The sequence below is a fragment of the Rhea americana genome, unplaced genomic scaffold, assembly GCF_003343005.1.
Source record: "Rhea americana isolate MKP2758 unplaced genomic scaffold, rheAme1 scaffold_14, whole genome shotgun sequence".
In the NCBI taxonomy this organism is placed as follows: domain Eukaryota; kingdom Metazoa; phylum Chordata; class Aves; order Rheiformes; family Rheidae; genus Rhea; species Rhea americana.
Window position 1 is genome coordinate 3,248,615 of NW_028185483.1, and position 23,680 is coordinate 3,272,294.

General features: G+C 35.8%; 1 protein-coding gene across 2 annotated transcripts in view; it reads left to right on the forward strand.

The window, feature by feature from the left end:
• The first annotated feature begins 2,332 nt into the window (after positions 1-2,332).
• Positions 2,333-23,680, forward strand: part of ACSL3 (acyl-CoA synthetase long chain family member 3) — a 39,000-nt gene continuing 17,652 nt past the window's right edge. For both annotated transcript variants that reach the window (XR_014895014.1, XM_085298569.1), the window contains exons 1-5: positions 2,333-2,452; positions 7,707-8,128; positions 13,872-14,049; positions 19,891-20,000; positions 21,665-21,803. Coding sequence is in view for 1 of the 2 variants with exons in the window: in XM_085298569.1 (XP_085154695.1) it covers positions 7,778-8,128; positions 13,872-14,049; positions 19,891-20,000; positions 21,665-21,803 (778 nt within the window). In the remaining variant the exon portion in view is untranslated. The remainder of the gene's footprint in view (positions 2,453-7,706; positions 8,129-13,871; positions 14,050-19,890; positions 20,001-21,664; positions 21,804-23,680) is intronic.

Consider the following 23,680-nt stretch of genomic DNA (forward strand, 5'->3'; position numbering starts at 1 on the left):
GGAGGGAGCTCACAAACCAGTGGCCCCAGAGGCAAGCCAGCATTAGAGCTGGTGGAGGAGCTGGGGCTGAGCAAATGGAGGGAACTGCCTCGCAGAGTGGTGTTTCCCGTCACCGCGATGGTGGTGTGCAGAGCAGGATGGACCCCACGAGCTGTGCCGGGGATCTCAAGGTCCCTGCAGCGTGTGAGGCACATCCTGGCCATGGAAGGCAGCATCATGGGATGACTCGGGTTAGCTGTAAGCCTGCCCTGGCTTTAGGCTGCCAGTGCTTCAGTGCCACTCTTTAGTGATCAGGTGTTGATTCCTGCCATGCTTTGGGGCTCTTTGGCGCTTTCTTTGATGACCCATGATGTTGCTGTTTTTATTTATTTTTATTATCGTTACCGATAATAAATAATTCGGAAACTAGATGTTTATCTTCATTAACACCAGCACCTTCTTTTGTTTTTTTCATACGGCACACTGTTTTTCCTCACAGTATGATCTGACCCTGTTATTTCGGGGCTAAATAATCAGCTGGTCTTCATTGATTTCAGATATCTGAAGTTTTTTTTCTAAAACATTTCTGTCTACTGCACTTTTTTCATTCTTTCTGTAGATGAAATATTTGCAGGACATTAAAAGTCATTTGGAGGGTTGATTAGCTTAATGGTCCATTGATTAATTAGGCTGACCAGCTTAAGATATTTTTATGTGCTTGCTTTTCCCTCTGTTTTGAAATTTTTTCTTTATTCCCTGATAATGTATGAAAAATAAATGTAAACAAATGTCATTTTGCTTCTGTTGAATAGGTAATAAGTGACAGGGTAGTTTGTGAGCACATTCAGTTGACAAGTGCTTCACTGTGGGTGCAGGAGCATGTTGGTACAACAGGATGCAGCAGGATGGAAATGCTCACATTTCTCTTAGCAGTGCATCTTCCTGCATTTTTAATTGGTTGATATTCTTGACAAGTGTAACTTATCTGAGGATGTTTTTTCTTTTTACAGTGTTATAGCATCATCTTTTCACAAATGTCCTTTATTAGGAGTGGTTGTCTGCAGTTGAGAATTGTTCACCTTTTTGTCACACCTCTTTGTTACCAATGTGTTTCTGTTTTTGGTGGAACCTGAGATACAGAATCCAGTGGTATTAGCATGTTTGTTTGTCCCAACAAATAAATGACAGGAATATCTAGACAAGAGTTTGATGTTTATTAATTTCACTCTTCAGAAAGTTTGTTTTTGCAGCTCACTAGTGGACTTGGAAGTCTAGAACTGACTTGGGAAGATCAAAGAATTATGAACATTTGAGTTAATTGCAATAGAAATAAAGATAGTCTAGCAAAATTAGTCATTTAAAAGTGAAATAAATGTTTTTCTTCACAAAAAATATTCATAGTTTTGAGCCTTCTGAGTATGTGGTGATCGTGTCCGAATGCACAACTGTAGATAAACCTAGCTTGCTCTATGTGATTTAGTGCAACTGTAAAACTTACTGGGGCTTTCTCTGCTGTGTATGTCTTTAACTTACATATTCCAAAGCCTTTTATTATTACTTGCCTGATTCTATAAAACTCTCTATAAAGTGAACTGTAACCTAAAACTTCCTGTGTTCCTTTCTTAAATTCACTTCAGCTCAGTCAGCCCTTGATTATCTAGGGAGACAGTTTAATGCCATTGTACATTAAATGCCCCTTCTTTGGAGATATTTTCAAATAGACTACATGAAGAGCCAGTTTTCATATGGTTAAATTTACTATCTCATGTGCAGCACCACATAAATGTGATAATACTATTTCCAGGATGAGTGTGGATCTTGAATTTTCTTTTCTTTTTTTTTTTTTTTTAATTTTTCCTCATAAGTTAACTTATGTTAACTATTTAAATATGGGCTCACAGGAGTTGTAGGTTATGGGAAGGCGTGTTAACTCCAAGTTAGTACTGACATGTAGAAGCCAGACTGGCTCCGTGAAAGGGTGCAGCTGACATGCATCTCTTCCTGTTCCCTCCAACTATCTCCATGTTTTGGGGGTTTTTACATTATCTGAACTTCAGTACTCCACAGTTTATGAAGCAGTAACCTCTAATAAATCTCAGTTTTTATCCTGTTTCTTACTGCAATGGACAGTTTTTATGTTGAGTTATATATGAGAGTTTTCATGTATTTTTTGTTACCATAGTTGAATACATACGTATTTCTGGGAGGGGAGAGGTCGGGAGGAGGGAGGAAGTCTGATTATTCGTTTACTATTTTATGTGATGTGTATGCAGTCATGGGGAAAAAATGTTGCTTTTATTTATTATAAAAGATGAAAGTACAGAGGGTATATTTTATAGTTGCTGTATTTAATTGGGATTTTCCGTTTTAGATTTCAGAACAGTTGCCTGTGACAGCTCCTGTTGAGTAACTGAGACAAGAACTTGTATCAGCTGTTGTACCTGTGCCTGCCCACAATGAGAAGTTGCATAAGGTTTCTTTTTCTTGTTAATTCATGCTTGTATTGTAAAGTAGTTGTTATAAACAGATCAATTAGTAAACACACATTCCTATAAGGATTTCTTCCTTTCTCATTTAACAAAAGTTTGCTTCTGAAACTAAAGGGTAGAACAGTATTAGTGTAAGAAGTATACAGGGCCAAATCACTGATTATGTACTAAGTAGGATTAGTTCTGAAAACTGCTGGTTTATTTCGCCCAAGCTCTTGAATGAGTATGCTGGTTGCCTTTTGTCCTTGCTATTAAAAACAGTGTAAGATTTTACTTGTACTCTTACTATTTCCAATTTGGTGACTACTTCATGAAATAGAATTATATACAAATTGAACAGGTATTATGCATGTGCAGAAATATCCGCTTCCATAGTTTTTTATATGAGGGATGTTCTTGCATGAATTAGCAGCTCTTTCATCCAGGATTTAGTTTAATCTGCCAACCTTTCTTGCATCACTAGTCAGGGTTTGACCACTGATTCCTCAAAAACCACAGCACCAGAATGGATACATATTATTTAAAAACCTGAGCATTTAGAGCTACTCCAATGCAGACTGCACCAGTTAAAGATATTTTCATGCCATACATGTTTTTATTTGTTAGTGATTAGCATATACATGAAAAGCAAAACAAAACTCATGAAGGCAGTGAACTTCCTCAGTGTCATAGTTAACCAATACTTGATAAAAGTGTGTAGGATACCTTTCTCCTCTTCCTTCTATTCCCTGACCCCCCAAATTGGGTTTACTTATCCTCTTTTTATGATCAAAAGTGGTCATCTGCTTCCAAAATTAATAAGGTGACCAGAAGTTGTAATTTCAATGAAATGTAAGCTTAAGTAAAATATTTTGTTAACTCTTCAGTCTGATATTTTTTAAAATGAGATATATTAAACAGCAAACAGTGTGTCCCTTTCAAGCCTTTCAAAATTGAAATAACTTTGAAAACTTTGAAAATTTCTCTGAAACTTTATTTTTTAAGTAGCTCTGCTAATTGAATATTAATTATATCTTTTTACTTTGAGTTTTTAGGATAGCTTACATTAAAGGGTTAAAAATGTGGAGTATTACAGAGAAGCGTAGATGCCATCATGTTCAAGTGCATGATGGCAAGTGGTTCCGTTTGCAGAGATGAAGAAAGGTAGCCCTCTGTACTTGATTTTGGGTTGAGTTTTTCTTCTACCTTGTCATCAGAAATTGAATCTGTATTCCACTCGCAGAAAATACAAGCTTTCTCTGTAAAATATGTCCTGGTAGCAGATTAAAACAGAGCTGTGTGTGTACTGAAAACATTCAGGCTTCCTGTCTCCCATTTTGGTTTAGATGAACAGTTAAGCCATTAAGTTTTCAATTGCATCTTGTTTGTGTGGAAGCTTTTTAGGTGTGTGATGAAACACATAGGCAGGCAGCTTAATAATAAGAGCTACTCATTGTTCCTTGGATGTGAGATAATGTTCAGTATTACATCTTTGGAAAACCATAAATGCATGTGTGCTTCACTGTGAATGTAAATATCTGAAGGAACCATATTGAAGAAGCATGTTTTTTTTCACAATCTGGAAGTAGCAGGGCTAGTCGACTTTCTCCCTGCCTGACTCCTTCCCTCCCTCTTTTTCATCTGATAGTTTCTCCGAGATTTTATTGGAAGCTCAGTGATCCATTTAGCTGACTTAATGTTCTTCTGCTGGGAGTGGCAAAGATAAATCTATTTGATAAAGGCGTCACTACACTTTAACCAGACAGAAATAATGCATCTCTCTTGATTTTTACCTGAAGTCTTTCTCTTCAGCAACACAGTGAACAAGTAAATGAAAAGATGGGGGGGAGGGAACCCATCTTGTGTTCTTCAGTCATACAAGGAAAGAGACAGAGTTATTAGCTTATCACCAAGAAATTTCCTTTGTGTCGCGGCTCAGCTGTTTTTGGAACAGCTAGAATATGTTTGCCTTCCCTGTTCAAAAAGGGCATGTGTTTTTTTTCCCCTATTAATTACAGTGGTATCATCCTAGAAACAAAAGCACATGAGTAGTCTCTTTATTTGTTTGTGCTATCTGCTGATTACAAAGTTTTAAAGAAAGAAAATGTTAAGTCTTATTAGGCATTTATGGCAAGCAACTACATTTGTAAAAGCTATTCTTTTCTCTTTAATTAGCATTTTAAATGAAAAAAATTTAAATGTTGATTTATTAAAAAAATCTGTTTGAAAGGGACGCTCATTTTATTGAAGGAGAAACTGACATGATAAGCAATAAACCCAGTGATGAATGCATATCAGAATTGGAGTTCAAGGGCTTGTTTCCAGGCCTGACACTCAATTTTCTGAACTAGGCAGATAACTGAAAGTATTTTCCCTTCACTTGTCCTATGGGGATGTTCGTTACCCTCTGTTGGGAGGCAGCCTTTATGAAATCATAGGCATAACATAATTTATGATTTACAATTCAAAGAAAATATTTCCAGGTTTGAGATTTTGTGTAAGGCTTCAAGTGAGTCAGAAAAGAGCTCCTGAGAGACCTTGGTGCAGTTATTTTAGAAATAATATAAAATATTCTTTTCTTCTAGTCTGGTGAGGTGGGAATAAGGATGTTAGAGTATCTGCAAATTCAAATGGAAAGCTGCTATTCTAAAAGGTCTCCATGCCTCCCTGCTACAGAAAAGTATAAAACTCAAAGTGGATGTTTTTGCAAAATCTCAAATGTAAAATACCTAGTGGTGATGTATGTTTATCAGACATGGCACTTCTTTAGAGAAAGATTTTCAGAAAATATTAAAACATTTGCTTTGTCTCTCTCTCTCTCTCTCTTTTTTTTTTTTTTTTTTAAACTTAGAATCATAGAATCAGTAAGGTTGGAAGGGACYTCTGGAGATCATCTAGTCCAACCCCCCTGCTCAAGCAGGGTCACCTAGAGCCTGTTAGACAGGGTTGCATCCAGGTGGGCCTTGACTGTCTCCGGAGAAGGAGACTCCACAGCCTCTCTGGGCAACCTGTGCCAGGGCTCCGTCACTCTCACAGGGAAGAAATTCCCCCTCACGTCCAGGCAGAACTTCCTGTGCTTCAATTTCTGCCCATTGCCTCTTGTCCTGTCACATGGGACAACTGAAAAGAGTTTGTCCCCGTCCCCTTGACACCCTCCCTTCAGATACTTACACACATTGATCAGGTCCCCCCTCAGTCTTCTCTTCCCCAGGCTGAAGAGGCCCAGCTCTCGCAGCTGGTCCTCCTAGGGCAGGTGCTCCAGCCCTCTGATCATCTTTGTAGCCCTGTGCTGGACTCTCTCCAGTAGCTCCATGTCTCTCTTGTCCTGGGGAGCCCAGAACTGGACACAGTACTCAAGATGAGGCCTCACAGGGCTGAGTAGAGGGGCAGGATCACCCCCCTCGACCTGCTGGCAACAGTCTTCTCAATGCACCCCAGGAGACCATTGGCAACTTGTCACAGTGTTTGATAAATTGTTAAAACACAGTTACCCAGCTTTACATGAAAAATGAAATCTTTTTTTTTATTTGTTTGTTTTTTTGTTTGTTTTTTTGTTCCCTTCCCTTCCCTGAGTTAGGCAATGCAAAATTACAGTCCAATTTATAACTTCATGGAAAATGGGTAAATTTTTGTCGTGTGAACTCTAGATTCAGCTTCAAGACATCGTGTTCTATGCCACTATCAAAAGTAGCTTACTGCCTGGCATATGATTATTTTCATTAAGCATCCCTCAGTGACAGCCTAAGAACATAAGTCTCTTCAACTGATTATTGAATTTGTTCTTCAGCCTATTTATTTTTTTGTCATTACTTCTTTCCTTCTGATCTGAAAATTAAAATATACACAGTTCCATTTTTCTTTTTATATCCTTTTTCCTCATGCTGCCAGACCCAGTAACTCCCTACCTTGAAGAGCTCACAGACTTTATTTAAATTTATGTCTCTGGGTGCTTTACAGAACAGCCTTGATGTTGGTTGGTTCCTTCAAGTACTACTGTATTGCCTATATGAGGGGAGTGTTACAGAGGTTCTTTTGGTTACAACAGCTTTTTAGGGAAGAAGTTGATATTGAGATACTTTGGCTTGGAGTTTTAAGAAATTCAGTGGTTTAGAGAAAGATAGAATTAATCTGATCCAACAAATGTAAGGTATTGATTTGTTCTCATTTAAAATATATTTTAAATAATATAAATACACTTCACTCAGTTAATGATTTTAAGGTATTTATTGTGAGACTATTTTTCTTTTATATGTAAAAAGTGATTTTTATAATTGATAGCTCATTCACTATTGCAGAAATTCATCTTTAGACATTATGACAAGTTCCTACTATCCATAATGATTTTAATTATTTTGTGGATTAAGCAAAACTTCTTGTCTTTACAGTAGAACACATTAGAAAGTTGCCTTAATCTTGTTCTTTCTTTATATTAAAAGAAAAAAGAAGTTCCAGTGGCTATCCTGGAATCATTAAGGAGCCTCGAAGAAGTTATACATTTTCTTCATAATGCTATTGCTAGGATTTTCTTCTTAATTTTTTTTAGCTGTTTCCCAGATTTTCCCCAATATTATTTAGCTTATTTTCATGCATGTTTATATGACAAGTGCATGCACTGCATACGGATGTTATGGATGAAACCTGGTGGATGAGGGAATGTTCTTAGGTATAAAAGAGCCAGCAAAGTTATTTCACATGAAGGGGCTTCATGAAGGAAGGTTAAAATTTCCTTTTCTTATATAGATGTCTCAGTTCGTATAATGTTTAGAAAGCGTGTGGACAGGCTTAGTGATCAGATGGAGAGGTGGCATTGCTTGTTTTCTTAGGGCTTGTGTGAAGTTTGATCATTTACAGTTGAGGGACATGAAGGTTGCTAGTTAGGATATTCATCCAGGTGTGATTTATACTGTGCTGTCTTTTGAATTTGTAATTGGCATGTATTTATATGAAACTGTTATGTGATTATACAGGTAATTTAATTTAAAAACTCAAGTCCTAAATTCCGTAATAACTCTGTTATTGTGTTGTATAGAATCAATAAAAAAAAAAATGTATAACGCTGCCTCTTAAAGAGAAATAGAAGAATTTTTCCTCATATATCAGCGTCTTGTGACATTCGTTAGGAGTAAAGATTCCTACCCTAATTTCTCCATGTAAAGAGACCTATTCCTCTTACGGATTGTAATAATGTTTGAAAATACCCCTCCCCCCAATACAACAGCTATAGAATTCATTGCTAATCTTCTCTTTTCTTTTTTCCAGATCTTTTTGGATCTCCATTTAATTGATGCATGTTTTCAAACTCTTTCGTATAAGCTTCACAAGCAGCCAAAATGAAGTTGAAGCATAACATCAACCCTGTTCTTCTGCAATTTATAAACTTTATAATCTTGGTGTACACTTTTATTACGTACATTCCATGGTACATACTATCAGGATCAAGGGAGGCTATAGCAAAATCCAAGCAGGTTAAAGCTAAACCTGTGAATAACAAGCCTGGGGGTGCATACAGATCTGTTAACAGTCAACACTGCTTAGCTTCAGTTTTGTATCCTGGATGTGATACACTTGACAAAGTTTTTAAGTATGCTAAAACTAAATTTAAGGACAAAAAACTCTTGGGAACACGTGAAATATTAAAAGAGGAGGATGAAATCCAGCCATCAGGAAAAGTTTTTAAAAAGGTAAGTGTATTACCGTCTACCTTCAAGATTTTTTTTCAACCAGTATTTAGTTTAGTTTACTTTTTTTTTTTTTTTGGGGGGGGGGGTACAAAAGTTAAAGCTCAGCAAAAGAAATTGGGGAAAGGTAACTTTCGCTACTTAGATTAAGTAGTCATGCAAAGAGTTATCTAATTCCTACTCTTTCATTAATCAGTATTTAAAACAAATCTTACCTTCTTTTTGCATTCTTGAGTAGATATCCTTTGTTATGTCTTCAACAAAGAGGGGAAAAAACCAAATGTGCGTTATACTTTTTAAAAAGGATTGCTAGCAGATACGCAAGCAGGTATAAGTTCTAGTTTCCATTTTAGGTGAATGAAATATTCCCCTCTTTGTGTTATTCTGAACTCTAATCACGTATGTGTATAGAAAAATTAGTAGATGCCTAGTCTCAAACGTGCTTTTCCAGTAAGCCTGTTAGTAAATCAACAAATTACAGTTTTGCCCTATGTAATTAGGACTTAAATGGAGTTCTGGTTTGAAAAAGGTTTGCACAGACTTTCATTGGGAGAATGTTTTTTTAGCCTTCTTTAAGGCAAACTGCATGTCTGTAATTTTAAGGGGCAGAGGTAATTCCAACAGAAAAACTTAGTTCTGTTTTGAGGGATTGGGTCTTTCAAGGTCAGGCCTGTGTTGTTGGTTGCCAATTTGTATCTATTCAGAGGCACTCAAAAATGTATTTTTGCCTGAGAGAGTGAGTCAGATTCCATTCAGAGAATATATGTGCAGATAAATGTTAAAGTTCTGCCCTCCTCTATTAGAAGGTTGCTGCCTTCATGTTATAAAGATCATTTTTGGATAAGATTATTTTTGTGCAAGGGAAACATTTATCTTTTCATAGAATAAGAAAATCCTTAAATAATACTATTTTTAATTCTGGTATTTGTGTATAATGTTTAAAGTAGAATTTGTTTAACATCATGATATATGTTTAATATGGCAAAGATTTGTTGTGTTGAAATCTTAATTTCTCGTTGAGAAGGAAATGCTGTTCAGAAATGCCTGCCTCTGAGAGAAATGCATGCATACAGACTTTTTCAGTGCACATTTTGCTGCCTTGTTGACCTGAAAAGAAACAGAAACAAGTTGATGTTGAATACCAACTAGGTTTTTCATTAGTTTTTTTGGCTACCAGTAACCTCTGTTCTGTTTTTCAAAGCTAATTAGTAGTATAAAGCTTAAGCACTTAGGAGTTTTAGCCTTTTGCATTATGCAAGTAAAGTATTTTGAATGTTAGAAAGCTGAAGAACGTTGATGATTTATTTGAATAACTTGTTTCTAAGTCTTCAATTAGGTAATTTTGACTAAGCTTGACAAAACAGTTCTTCATGGTTGATTGCCATAATTGCTGTTCTGTTATTTTGTTCCCAGGTGGTGGCATTGTTGTCTAAGTTTACTTTTGATTTTTTTTTTCCATTAATGAATACAGTGTTTTATTAATACCTCATAAGGTGTTTTAGCAAGTGGGTAAATCTGAAAGTTTTGCATGATTCTTTGTCAATTCAAAATGTTAGGATTCTTTCTTTTGATTTTTGTGTTTTATATCATGCGTCCTTTTATTGCCTGTGTCTCTTCAGTAAAGGCAACTTGCCAAGATTTGTTTGGTGCAACTTCTTGAAAAGGTACATGACAGTTCTGAATCCTTACATATAATACGTGTAATCTGTGTACCTTAAAGGGATTGCAAAACTTGATAATTATTTTTTCCATTTCAGAAATTGAACATACAGTGGTGGGAATGACTGATGTATTTTTGAGGTCAGCTGCAAGTCAGTGGCAGATCTGAATGTGGATCATGAGTCTGTGTACTGAATTGCATTACCAATTAGAAGAGGACTGTTGTGCAAGCAGCAAGGGGCTGGATTAACCTGATTCTTAATAAATAAGATTATGATCTATTAATTAATAGGTTAAATTAATATCCCTCAAAATATTGAGCCTGTGATGCTTGGGAGAACTAAATGTAGTCACAATTTTAGCTTAATTTGTTTAAAGCTAGATGTCTTAACACGTTTAAGGTTAGATACTACTTTAATTTGCCAATGCATGGATATGCCATAAAATCTGTAATTTCTTTTTTAATGCTATTATGTTGTTTGAAAGAGTTGTTCCTTTGTGGTTACCAATTGAATTTACCAAAATAACAGAAATTAAGATGTTAATAAAAATACTTGTCCTTGCTTACTTTGCATTTTATAGTATTCCATATATAGTTTTTACATTTTCTTCAATAATATCCTTTAAGATGTGGATTAGAGAGCATACTAATTTTATGAAATATGTTTTTCAGTCAGAATAAAATAACGTTGAAAGTATTTCACAGCTTAAGACTTAATTGGAATAAAAAGTGCAGAGCTTACATTTTGTTTAGTGAAAATTTGTATGAAAAATGAAATAACTCTTATTTGTTTCACTTTGCCCAAAATACGAACTTGCTTCTATTGGTTGATTATTTTGTGTGGTCTTAGTTATAGATTATATTTTCATGGGCTTGATTAGTATGTGGATTTTGCTTTATTTTTGCCTTGTTCTTTTAAAAAAGTTTTATAACCAAGAACAGAATTAGTGGAAACATGGAAAAATATGATTGGGAAAAGTAAACATGATTTTGGTAGGGGAAAGTGATCTTTTCAAGTCTGGTATTTTGGAAGGCTGTCACAAGCATTAAGTATGTAATTCAAGTATTTTTAATAAATTGCAGTTTGTGTTAAAAGCTGGTACACTAGAGGGCAGTATTTATCTTATTTATGTATTTATTAAGAAAGAGCATTTATAGAGACTCTCTTTTCTCATGCACTGTTTGATTTTGTGCCTGTGTTTAATTCTCAGTAATCTTGACTTGGGCCCTTCTCTTGCAGACTCTTGGACAACCACCTGACTCTATGTGTATGAATAGTTATCAAGAAGGGGGAGGAGGTTGTCCAAGTTGTAAAATTAAGCATATGTATGAATGTTTAAAAGCTTATGACACTTAACATCGGTCTTAACGACTGTTTATAGTAGAAGACTGTACATTAGAAAAAGCTCATGAAAAGGTACTGAGAGAAGAGCCGGAAAGGGAAGTGGATTTGGAGACAGGTACTTGAACATAAGAAAGGATGGAAGAAATGATCCTGTGTATGCTGTAGATTCATATTGGGAAATGTAGAAGAAAGGGACATGTGAAGAGAGGCAACATATTAATATGTCATAGAGAGGGAACAGAGACATCAGGCATGGGGAAGAAAGGTACATGGGAATTTAAATTAGAGTAAAGCAGTAGGAGAGTTAAAATTCAAAATAGCCTCACTGGAAATGGTCTTTTCATCTGTTTTCACACACCTAATTTTCTAACATTTTAAGAAAGAAAAGCACTAATAAGACCATCTTTACTAATTTACTTTGCTATTTGTATAAAATTAGTGTAAACAATTAGGATAAGCTATTTAAGAAAAAAATTAAGGAAAAAAGAATCATAGATATTGTTTAGAAAGATCCATTTTCAACAATTTAATGATTTATTATTTCTACTTTAGCAAGCTACATGGTAAATTTTTCTTTGGAAATTGCAAAAAAATGGATAAGCTACTGGTTGGTGAATTTACTAAAAATAGTAAAGACACTGCGTGCTCTTCTTGGCTTATATATTTGAGAGCAGTATTCCTTGAAGCCATTTAGTAGGTTGAGCATGAGAATGGAAAAGGTGTCACCTGATTCAGTACTACAAATTACTTTCAGCTGATGAGCTTGTCAGGAATTTCTGAGTCTCTGAAAAACACTGAGTGTGGGGGAAAATGTCCCAAATTGGAATTAAACTCCCAAATTACTGAACTTACAATGAACAGGAAAATATGTAGTACTTGTTTTGGAAATAGTAGAATATTACCACACCGGAAATATCTTAGCATTTCCCAAATGAAATGAACTTCCAGGTGGTTCTCCACAGGTCTGCCTGCAAGCTCCGGAGGTAAGGCAGCTGGTGCCCAGGTGTTCTGCTGTGCGGTGCTGCCGCCAGCAAGCAGTGGCTGAGCTTGGTCAGTCAATATTGTTTCTGTAATTCTCTAATGAGTTACAGTAGAGATATTGACTGTGATAGTGCCTTCTCTGGTAAGGTTTTTGGACTTCCTGGCTTTGAAATGGCCTATCTGCCAATAAAGCAGAATTTCTATAAATGATAAGACAGGAAAAGCTGGGCAGGTATTCATCTGAAAAATGTTTATTTTGTGGTGAAATTGTTGAGTATTCCTATATTGGTGAGTATTTCTTTTGCATTTTGAATAATTGTTGTTTTTAAACAAAAAAGTTGTGTGAAATTTCTAAACAGCTTTGTGTATAATTGTCTTGGGGTAAGAAAGGACTGTCCTGCTAAAAACATAGCTTAATTGGTAATATTCAAGAAGGTTGGAGTGGATACAACTCAGTTATTCAGTTGTAAACTTCTGTAGTTTGGAAGTGTTTTGATAGCAGAAATTTATTAGAATTTGTTTTTCTATTCTATTAGAACTTGAGAGGGATTTTTCAAACCCGTTAACAAAGTTGATGCAGAAATGTATAGTCATTAGAAATGTAGTTACATACCAAAAAGTTAATTCTTACAACCCACAAATTTGAAATTTAGTTAAACTAGGTAAATGATATCTGGAGAACAGAATGGGAGAAGGCAAGAGAACTTTGCTTTTACAGTTTTTTCTAGCTTTTTTTCTTTAATGTTTGCATGCATTTATTAATAATGCTGTGTAGACAAATGAAAGCTCTGAAATACTTGACCAATAAAGCTAATATTTTTCAAAACTGTTGAGGTGCTTGTATAACTAGACAGGTAAGGTATAATTTAGGGTTTGAATTTTCAGTGTAAAAACTCTTCCTGGTACTCCAGCTGCATATGAGAATTTATAAAATAATCCTCAAAGAAATAACTTAACAGTTGGTGGAGAAAAAAAAAAGTACTGTAGGGTGTTAGTGTATACATGGAAATCTATGGTAAGGTAGATAATGAACAGTAAATTCAAATCCACAGTTTCTGTGCACAGCTTCCACATGTGGAAGAAAAGTGAAATGCTTAACTTTTTTCCACATGACTTTTCAGTATTGAGATTGGTCAGTCAATTCCATTCAGGTCTTCTACCTTGCTTTTGTTTGGTGGTAAAAATGGCAAACAGGTTGCTCTTCCTCCTCCTAACATTTGCCTCAGAACAAACAAAGGAAAGGGAACTTCACAATCTTTGACTGAAAAGCCAGCATATAAGGCTTTCTGGGTTCCAATTTCCTGAGTATTTTTCATAAGAATAAACATCTAAGTATCATTTATGTGGCAGAATCTGAGTCCAGATATCCAAGAAAGCAGATATAGAGAATGTTTTGTGCTAGCTCTTTTTATCCTTCATTCAAAATAAAACAAACCTTCATGAAAACTAAAAGCATGTGGGTCAGATATCATGGCCTTCTAGGGAGCTTCTGAAGTCTCAAAATGTGGTGGGAATTCTGTGCTTCCTTAATGTGAAAACAGAAAATGAGGTGATAACATTCATGGAAATGTTTGTGTGATGGAACTTCCATACTCCCTATAATTATTTTAAAGAATATTATTTATTTTCTTGAATAAACTGTTGTTTAACTGAAACAGAAATTTGAAATGAAAGTTGCGTTTTGTTCACATGGTTAAAGATGTAGTTGGACATGTGTTAAGGCGTTCTGTTTTCTAAATTGAATTTATTATCCTTATTAGGTGATCCTTGGCAAATACACTTGGCTTTCATATGATGATGTATACGTTAAAGCTGTTAATTTTGGAAATGGCTTAGCAGTGTTGGGTCAGCAACCAAAGACTAACATTGCTATCTTCTGTGAGACTAGAGCTGAGTGGATGATTGCAGCACAGGCTTGCTTTATGTGCAACTACCAGCGTAAGTATGCACCTTTCTTAAAATTTTAAAGTCTTTTTATTTTATAGCACAATCTGAAAATAACCCTTTTCTTACTTCATTTTAAACACTAAGAAAAGTTCATATAAATTGAAATCAGGATACAGAATATTTAAAATTACAAATAAAAAAAATCCTTGCTATGCAAGGTAGTGAGTGTGCACTTGGCAGTGTTTCACAGAAACCTGTATCTGTTTGCAGCTGAAGTATGGTTTCAGTAAATGTATCTTGCTCAGTGAATTTGTGACAGAGCTTTACTTTCTCGTTACTCTCACATCAGTACATGTTCTCAGGTTTCTAAAAACAAAAATCATATATGAATTCATTGATTCAAATTGAGGAGTTGATGTCAAACCTTCATCTGTTGCATGCATTTTTATTTTAACTGGATATGTTTTTTATTTGACTTACAGTTTATCCTGTTGATCCCCTCAAAAATGAAAAAAGAACAAGCAAGTCCTGAACTTACTGTGGAGAGCTCTTTTTAGAAAGTATTGTTCAGTAAATTCTTCTCTGCCAAATTCTCAGCCATTCCTTAATGAAAACATTTGGCTGGGCCTCATTTATTTATTTATTTATCCATCCCCTTCCACTGAGAAATCTGTTGGATCCTCTCCTCATCTTACTGCAGGGAATGTTTTCATATGTCAGGCTTGTTAATGCGCCTTAGCATCTGGTTACCTGACCCCCTCTCCCCCCCCCAAACCTGAGAGCAGGCCCAGTGGCAAACCGTGCTGTTTCATTCCTTATCTTCTCATGGCATAAAGATCAGTGCCCTTAGCAGCTGTTGGGCTCTTTTCTTCAGTGCCACACTTATCCTCCGCTTTTAACTTGTCTTCATTAAATTCTGTCGCGTCTTTTAATCCTAGCCCTAGATGGCAAGAGCACACTGAAGACTTGGGAATCATATTTTTCTCCCTAAGAAAGTTAGGCAGTACCATCCTCAACTTTTTTCCGAGTGTGCCTTCTAATGTTAGTGGCATTGTCACTCCGTTATTTGTAGTTTGCTGAATGTTAAGCATGGCCCTCATTCTATTTCACGGTTTACTGAAACACAAATTTGCATATTTTTTCGTGGAGTAACACCATGGTTCCTGTTCTAAAGGTACTTTGGCCATTTTTTTCCAGCGAAACATTATCACACATTAAATCCTAATTTAACCTGAATTTGAGATTTGAGACTGTGCTCATGGAGAGGCTTGAGGAGTCCTAATTGCTCTTCCTGAAGCTTTAAGACTGCCCTCCTACATGTAGTTTGGGAGAGCTGTGCGTAGGCAGTTTCACTGTCTGTCACGGTGTCTAGATTATCCTTCATTAACTGGATTCTTAATCCTAGAAGTGGACTGAGATGAGTTTCTCACCTGTTCAGAATGATACTGCTCATTTTCTCATGGATTGACCATAAGAGAAACATCTTGAGCCCTTTTGATCTGATGATAGTCTTAGTCCCATTCTGTAACTTCTAGTTTACTTATCCTTTAGTCTTCTGCTGCTTTAGCGCTGAGACTACTAGCTGTGTTGAGGGAAAGCTAAGGAAAACAAGCTGCTTTGGCAGTTACAGATTATTTTGGAATTGCCTTTGAGAGTGGCAGAATAGGACAGCCTGACTGGAGCTGACCCTCCTTGCCTTCAAGCCCCTTCAGAACAAGAGACAGATGCAGAGCCAAGCTCACTTCTTTCTCCTTATTTGTGTAATATAGAAGGGCCTACCTGTGCCCAAGGTGCATCTCAACTATGGAGAGAAAGCCTGCTGTGTACTGTCTGCTAGTCTGATACACAAAAATATGGATAGGAGCCATAGGCCTAATTTTTCGTTGAGAAACCTCTTGAGTGCTGATCTCAGCTTGGTGTAGGGGGATGCTTTATTTTATTTTATTTTTTTTTCCAAGTATCTATTTCATTGTCACTCGTTAATATCTAGTTCACTTCTCTGTAAGTCCAACCTGAGGAAATAGGCTGACAGGAACCTGATGAAGTTCAGCAAAAGCAAATAGAAATTCTTGTATCTGCGCTGGGATAACCCCATGTGCCACTACAGGCTAGCGGATGACTAGATAGGGAGCAGCTTTACAGAAAAGGAGCCTGGGCTCTTGATGGACAGAAAGTTAAACATAAGTCAGCAGTGCCCCCTTGCAGTGAAGACGACCAGCAGCATCCTGGGCTGTAGTAGCGTGACCATAGCAAGGTAGGTTCAGGGAAGTGATCCTTCCCCTCTGTTTGGGCACTACTGGTCAGACCACCTCTCGAGTACTGTGTCCAGTTTGCGTTTTCCCAGTACAAGATGGACGTTGACATATTGGAGAGAGTCCAGCTGGCCAAGGTGGCCAGGGGGTTGGCAAACATGACATATGTGTTTTGATAAAACAGGAGGTAGCAGACACAAGTTCAATCTGAGGAAAATCTGCTTAGATATTAGGAATAATAACCCCTGAGGGTAATTAAATACCAGATCCTAGAGCTGTTGTGGAATTTCCATCCTTGGAGATGCTCAGAGCTTGACTGGACGTGGCCCTGACCAACCTGCTCTAATGTCTTGTTTTGAGCAGGGATGCGGAATATGTGACTTTCACAGGTGCTTTCTAACCAAAATTCAGTCACATTTTTGCCCGTTTTTCATTGAGCAACTGCTGCTGACTTTTCTCCTGGAATAGAGATTCCTGCACAAGCTGTTCTCGGATGAGATGTCTGCCTTGTTTTTTAATTACAATTCTCATAATACATTATGTTGGTTCCCTGTTAACACTTTTGGGATCTATTAAATTCCTAGTGACCATTCTGGGAATAAAATGGAAATGTTTGTGTCATTTATTTTATCTTTGGAAGTGAAGGACAAATTCTAGGAATATTTCATAATTTGAAAACATCTGACATAGTGACTGGATGGATATCGTGTGTGTAATGGTATGCATGTGTTTCTGGTTTTGTTGGATTAATGTTATAAATTCCCTTTCTGAGACGTGCTTCACACTGTCTGACGTGGTATTAAGTGTCTAAGCTGTATGTGATCTTACACGAACTTGGCTGACTTTTGTGTTGGCAGATGATGATATTATCGTGCAAGATTCACGTACTCATTTTGCAGAGCGAATTACAAAATTCACCTTTTGTTCTAGCAGTAGTATGGCAAAACATTAAGTAATCTATTAATACTATCTTTTCAGTTTTCAAATTTTGCGAGACCAAACTGTTCTGATAGTGTTGTGATGTTCTTTCAGAATGTGAAATGTATTGTATTTTTATGGTATGTGTGTGGAATTTATGTCAATGAAAGTTACACGTTTCATATCTGGTGTTGGAGAGAATGCCTTCTGTACTTTAATATTAAACATGGGGAAAACCTTTTTTTTTTGTTAGATACTGTGCAGAGAACAAATGGTTTGATGGTTAGAAATACCTGCGTGCTCTAATATCGTAGTTGTATGTTATTTGAAGCCAAGTAAGTGTTGCAGGAGGTAGAAAGGGACTGATGATTGAAAAATAGGAAAAGAATGCTAACAAATGCATTTTTCTGAAGTATCTTTACTTCGCCTGTGTGAAGAGCTCTTCACCAGTGTGAGCAGATAGAACACCTGAGTCTGTAACTGAATTATGAAATAAATATGAAAGAGTATGCATCTGTTGTTCAGTCACACCTTACTGAAGTTTCAGCAGAAGTGCTTTTGTCCTGACAAAAATTGATTTTGTTGAAGCCTGTAAAAGTATACTTTGCTTTTTCTGTTTGGTATATGATATAGGACAAAATACTTGGTTTGAAATTTAATTGCAGAAGTAAATGGCAAAAATGTTATTTGTTTTGGGATGTTGAGACTTTGCCCTGGTATAATAACATGGCAGGTTCAACATTGTTAAGATTTTTCTTTTTGTCAGACATTTCTTAGAGCAGTATTCCTAGCATAACTCCTACAAATTTTGAATTTACGTCTTATTTGTCATATTGCTTGTGTAAAGACAAGCATGAAAAGACAGCCTTCTCAGTATGACTCCAGTAGAAAAGGGGAAACCTCCACCACTCTCAGATGTGTCTGAAAGAGGTTTTAGGTGTTAGTGTAAAGAAGAGAGAGTTTCACAGATCGGAATGATCGCTCACTTTTCTTTCTTTCCATGACATCAGTACACCATCTTATAAATGGTATATCTCTATTCTGTGGCTCTATCATGTAACTGTGAGTTGTTTTTGATGTATTTATTTTGTAGATGAGTACGTAATTGTATAAATGGTTATTTGAGAGATTATACTTTTTTTTTTTTTTTCAGCTAGTGTGGTATCTCAGTTGTGCTTGTTGGCTTGGGGAAGCTGAATTTCTGCTAGATGTTTATATAACAAGGGTCACAGAAGTAAGTAGAGAGAGCTCGTGGGAACTAGTAAGGCACTCTTCTGGACTTTGCTCCCACCAAATTAAAGCAAACACTGTACATGTGCATTTGCCCTGCAACAGTTCTGAACTATGATAGACTGTTTTAACAAGGAAAAAATAAGTAGAGGTCAACTATTTACTTTTTTGTGCAAGGAAACTTTTGAGGTCTTCCTTAGTTTGCCATACTGAGTTAGTAACTCTTTGAATTTCAGGCTCCTTGAATTTGAAATCTTAGACTACAGTGGGGTTTTATCTTTCTCTCCAGTAAATATACTGCAGTTAAAGCCCTAAATTATAATAAAGTCTTTAGTAATTGTTGTGTTCAAATTTTCAGTGAATATCTAGATTGAAGTACAAAAGAAATTTAGATAATCTCACGTGACAAAACTTCCAGCATTGATGATGTAATTTTTAATGATTGTGATAATTGATCTTGTAAGTTCTTCAAGATGTGAGCTATACTAAATTGCTATACTTTCATTTTGTGTTGTGTTTGGAAAATGGAGAATTAGCTTTGTTTTAAGAGCAATATCTCCCTTCCTTCCTGAACTGTCTCTTTCTTCCCTCGATCTCTTCCTGTGTGTAACTCTCTCTCTTTTCTCATGCTGTTCCCATAAGAATGACAGGAAACAAAATTTGGTTTTAAAATGATTAATATGAAAGAATTGTGATTTAACACTGTTGCTAATGAGCTACTCTTAAAATACACAAAGCATTTAAGGAATTCACTGTTACAAAAACTTTATTTTCTTTCCTTGTGATATTGTGTTCTCACAATGTTAATTCTACATCTAATAGTTGTGGTGATTAAACCTTTATTAACTTCAAATAGATAAGGGAATATGATAGTGAAAGATTTATTACTGAGTGTGGGAATTAATCTGTTGATAACATGTATTATAATGTTTTAATAACTTCTTTTGTGCAATCAGTTCTAAACAGCGAGCAACAGAATAGAGGAATTCTAAAAGGAGAAATCAAGTAGCTGCCTTTTTTTTCCTGTGTACAAGAGGACTGTTAAACATTGTAAAGTATGTATTAAATTGAGAACAGATGCCTGCATTTTAAATGGTAAAAGTCATGAAGATCAGCGAGTAGGTTTAGAAGAGAATTACCCAGGATAATGAGAGTTTGATACTTCTGGTTAGAGCTTGATAAATAGCAAACAGTCATATAGACAATATTTGTTATTTATTACTTTTGTAAGCAATTGAAAAACTATGTTGTTTTTAAATCCATGTAATGTACTTTTTTAAAGCAGAAGGCTACTCCACCTTTATACTGGCCGATGAACAGATTTTTGCTGTTTTGGTTCACATAAGTGGATTAACCTGAAGTTTTCTTTCTTTCTTTTTTTTCTTTCTTTTTTTTCTTTTTCTTTTTCTTTTTTTCTTTTTTTTTTTTTGTAAACTTTAAAGTGTAGAATAGAGATTCACTAGTTCTTGTGGGTTTTTTCCTTATCTTTCAGTTGTTACACTGTATGCTACTCTGGGAGGACCAGCAATAGTACATGGATTAAATGAAACAGAGGTGACCACCATCATTACTAGTAAAGAATTGATGCAAACAAAATTGAAGGTCAGAAAAATACTTGTGAATTTTTCTCCAGTGTATCTGGTTCATTATTATTAAGAGGTCTGTGTAGCTGTATGGAGCAATGGTTACTTTTCGGGCCCCTCTATAGTGCAGACGTTTCTTTTAAAACAAGATTTATGTAATCTGTCTTCATGTATAGGAAACGTAGTAGTTAGGCTTTGTTGGGATTTAGGCTCCTGAATGACTTGTGAGAACAGGATGAAGCAGTTGCACTATTGAAGACATGCAGTGCTGCCTGGAATGACGCTTTTACAACATGGTGCTGTGGTTTCTAGGTGGTTTTTGTGGTGTAAAAGATAAACAGCTGAAGCAAATGGGAGGAACAGAAAGTGCATAAACTGCATATGAAGAGCTAAATACAATAATACTCGTGATTTATTGTTAGGTGTCTTCCCGACAGAAAATTACTCTTAAATCTGAAGATTGATGCTTGAATAGTTAGTGCTGTTTTCTAGTGTTGGGGAAAGCTTATTAAATATTTTCATTAAAATAGTTCAAATAAGATTTTCCTGTTTTATTATGCGTATGGATGCTATATCTAGCATGGTAGTTAAGTGTGTTTTAAAAAAGTATTCTATTAAATAAAAATCAGAAGTATGATAACAGTATTTCAGGGTTTCAGTTTGCTACCTTAAATAATTAGGATTCTGGGAGACTGACTGATGCAGAAATTTAAGTGCCCGATTTTAAAATCTAAAGTGCTGTAACAGATCAGTGAAGTTGCTGAGCTGTTTTCAGAAGAACCTTTAGGACTTGGTTGTTCCTTTTCTTCAAAGGCTTTGATCTCTGAGACTATGAATGGGCTAGAATCAACCTGTCTCTGCTGTGTATTAGTTACTGCACGGTAGAGCTCTGAGTGCAGAATCCCCACCGTATTCCAAGACCGTACTGTCCCAGAAAACGCAAGCAGAACAGCAAATCTGCATGAACTTCATCCTACTATATTTCGTAGGAACAGGACCTTTCACATAGAGGAGTACTATTGTTGCAGTTAAAAACTGCATTACTGCATTTTTGCATGACAATTCCCCAAACCTTATTTTTTCCTTTTAAGTTACCCAGAATGACACTGGATATGTTACAAGCTAAAATAAATGTGCATTGTGAGAGAATTAATTTCATCTGCTGGAGGTGATAATTTTCTTTCACTTGAGTGTTCACAGTTGTTTTAAAACTTACATTTTGCTTGTAATGCTTAACTGCTTCTTAAATAATTATTTTCCATATTCTGTTACATATTTTAAATAGCCCAGTAATCAAGAAGCAGCATAGGAATTACTGTAGCTCAGTGTTGCCCATGATATCTTTTTGTTAGTGTTTTATGGGAGTGGAAAGTCAATTATATGTACAAATTATTCCTGTCTTATTTGTGGGCATTTCTTGAAATAAGCCTCAGATTAGTAAATATTTTGGTGTGCATGGGGGGAGGGAAAACCTTCTGGACTTCTAAGTGGAAAGTTGAATTAGTTCTGTAAATCTAAAGGGAGAAGGTTTCAAGCTTTGCGATTGAGCTGGGTGAGCTTTCCTCCAGTATTTTAAATACTTGATATTTTAAGTCAATATTTTTGATTGTATACAGTAGATTTTTTTTTTCTTTTTGGCACAAACATCACGTTTGCTTTCTGAACAAATTTTCATTTCTACAGGAAATCATTTCTCAAGTTCCACGACTGCGACATGTTATTACTGTAGATGGCAAACCAACAACATGGTCAGAGTTTCCCAAGGGCGTCATTGTTCACACTATGGCTTCTGTGCAAGCTATGGGGGCCAAAGCAGACACTGGTAGGTTATCTTTGCTTTCTATTTGGATCCTCTGAATTGCTGTCCTACTTTGACCTTGTTAGGTAAATTTGGGGAAATTGCAGGTCTTGGGAAATTATGCAGTGATTAACTTTTTCTAATCTGTTTTTATCTTTAATTAAAAAACCCAACAAACTCTTTTTTTCAGTAAAGTGAAGTCAAATCCTTTTAATGAAAACAGTCTTCTCTATAAATAAATTTCATTTAAATTGAAGAATATTTTTTAGGATAAATTTTGGGCTAGGATAGTAATTTAGAATGTATTTAAATAATCAGGTTTATTAAAACGAGTTATTCAGAACACGCAGAGAAAAGTCACTCCACATTTTATGGCAGATGACATGAACAGTTTGCAACTGTTACAGAATCACAGAATCGGTAGGGTTGGAGATCTTCCAGTCCAACCTTCCTGCTCTAGCAGCGTCACCCAGAGCATATTAGACAGGATTGCATGCAGGCAAGTTTTGAATATTGCCAGAGAAGGAGACTCGACAACCTCAGTGGGCAACCTGTTCCAGTGCTCTGTCACTCTCACAGTAAATAAATTCCTCCTCATATTGAGATGGAATTTCCTGTGTTTCAGTTTGTGCCCACTGCCTCTTGAATTCACAAATAAATGTAAAATAGCTGTTTGAATCTGGAGAGATTCACAACTCAGTCCTTTTTATTACATTTCTGAAAATACCAAATTACTATGTAATTATATTTTCAATTGATTTAACTTTTTTTTTAGAATTATATATCAGTATTTCAAAGATTTTTAATTAACTTGCCAGTAACAGAAAATTTTATTCTTGGCTCTAAAGAGTTGCTAAATCTAGTGTTTTAAGATTTCATTTTATTCAGTGGTTGCTTTCTTCTGTTCTTGTTCTGTGTGTTTTCAGAATCTTTTCATCACTGAAGGCATATAAATGCTGGATGGAATTCTGTTGTAGAAACGGGGTGGGTGGTTAATCCATCTGTTGCTGATTTTCAGGGAAATGGCAAGTTTGTTCCCAACATGGGGGCTCTCAAACTCTCAGCTTCTTTATTAAAAGATTATCTTCCCTTTTTTGATGTGCCAATTCTATGTACTACCAAAACTGTTTCAGACAACATCCACAGAATAAATTATGGCTGTAACTTATGAGAGGCTTAAGATTTGTTAATCTAAGTGCTATGTAAAATGACATATTCAATCTTTTAAATATCGCATACTGTAAACAGTAATAAAGGAACATTACGTTTGTCAAGTGAGCCATTCAGAAATGATGGAATACTACAGCTGAAATTGCTTATGGTCAAGCATATTCAGTTAGCATTATATTAAATAAATGTGCTCCTTTTGTACTTCTTCCTGTGTCATTTACTGTATAGAATAGAAGGGGTTCAGTGAGTGCGAAAACATTAAGTGTGTTTTCACTGTTCTTATTTAGTATGTATGTTGTGCCATAAGTATTGCACATGGGGTATGTTCAGAGGAGAGTTTGCATAATTCTCTTAATTCCTAAACTGAGAACAAGAAAATAAAATATTTATAAAGTGGGTATTTTTTACTTTATGCACTTAAATGTTTTAATCCTATTAAACCTATTGAACTTTATTTAAATACTTAAAGAATTTGGACCTTGCGTTGACTCAGTAGTGCCTTGCTGTGTATGCTATGAATGGGGCAGTGTGTTGCCACTTTGCTGGGGAAGCTCATGACAAAGTAGCTTTGTAAATGAAGGTTTGCTATGTGGTTCCTGGAATTAGTGCAAGATACCTTAAAGATATGAAAGGTATTCAGTGATATTTTGGAGGAGAAGTTAAAGCTCTGTCCATTTTTCTTCTCCTCTGCAGGAACACAGGAGGCATAATAGTCTACAGAGACAGCATTT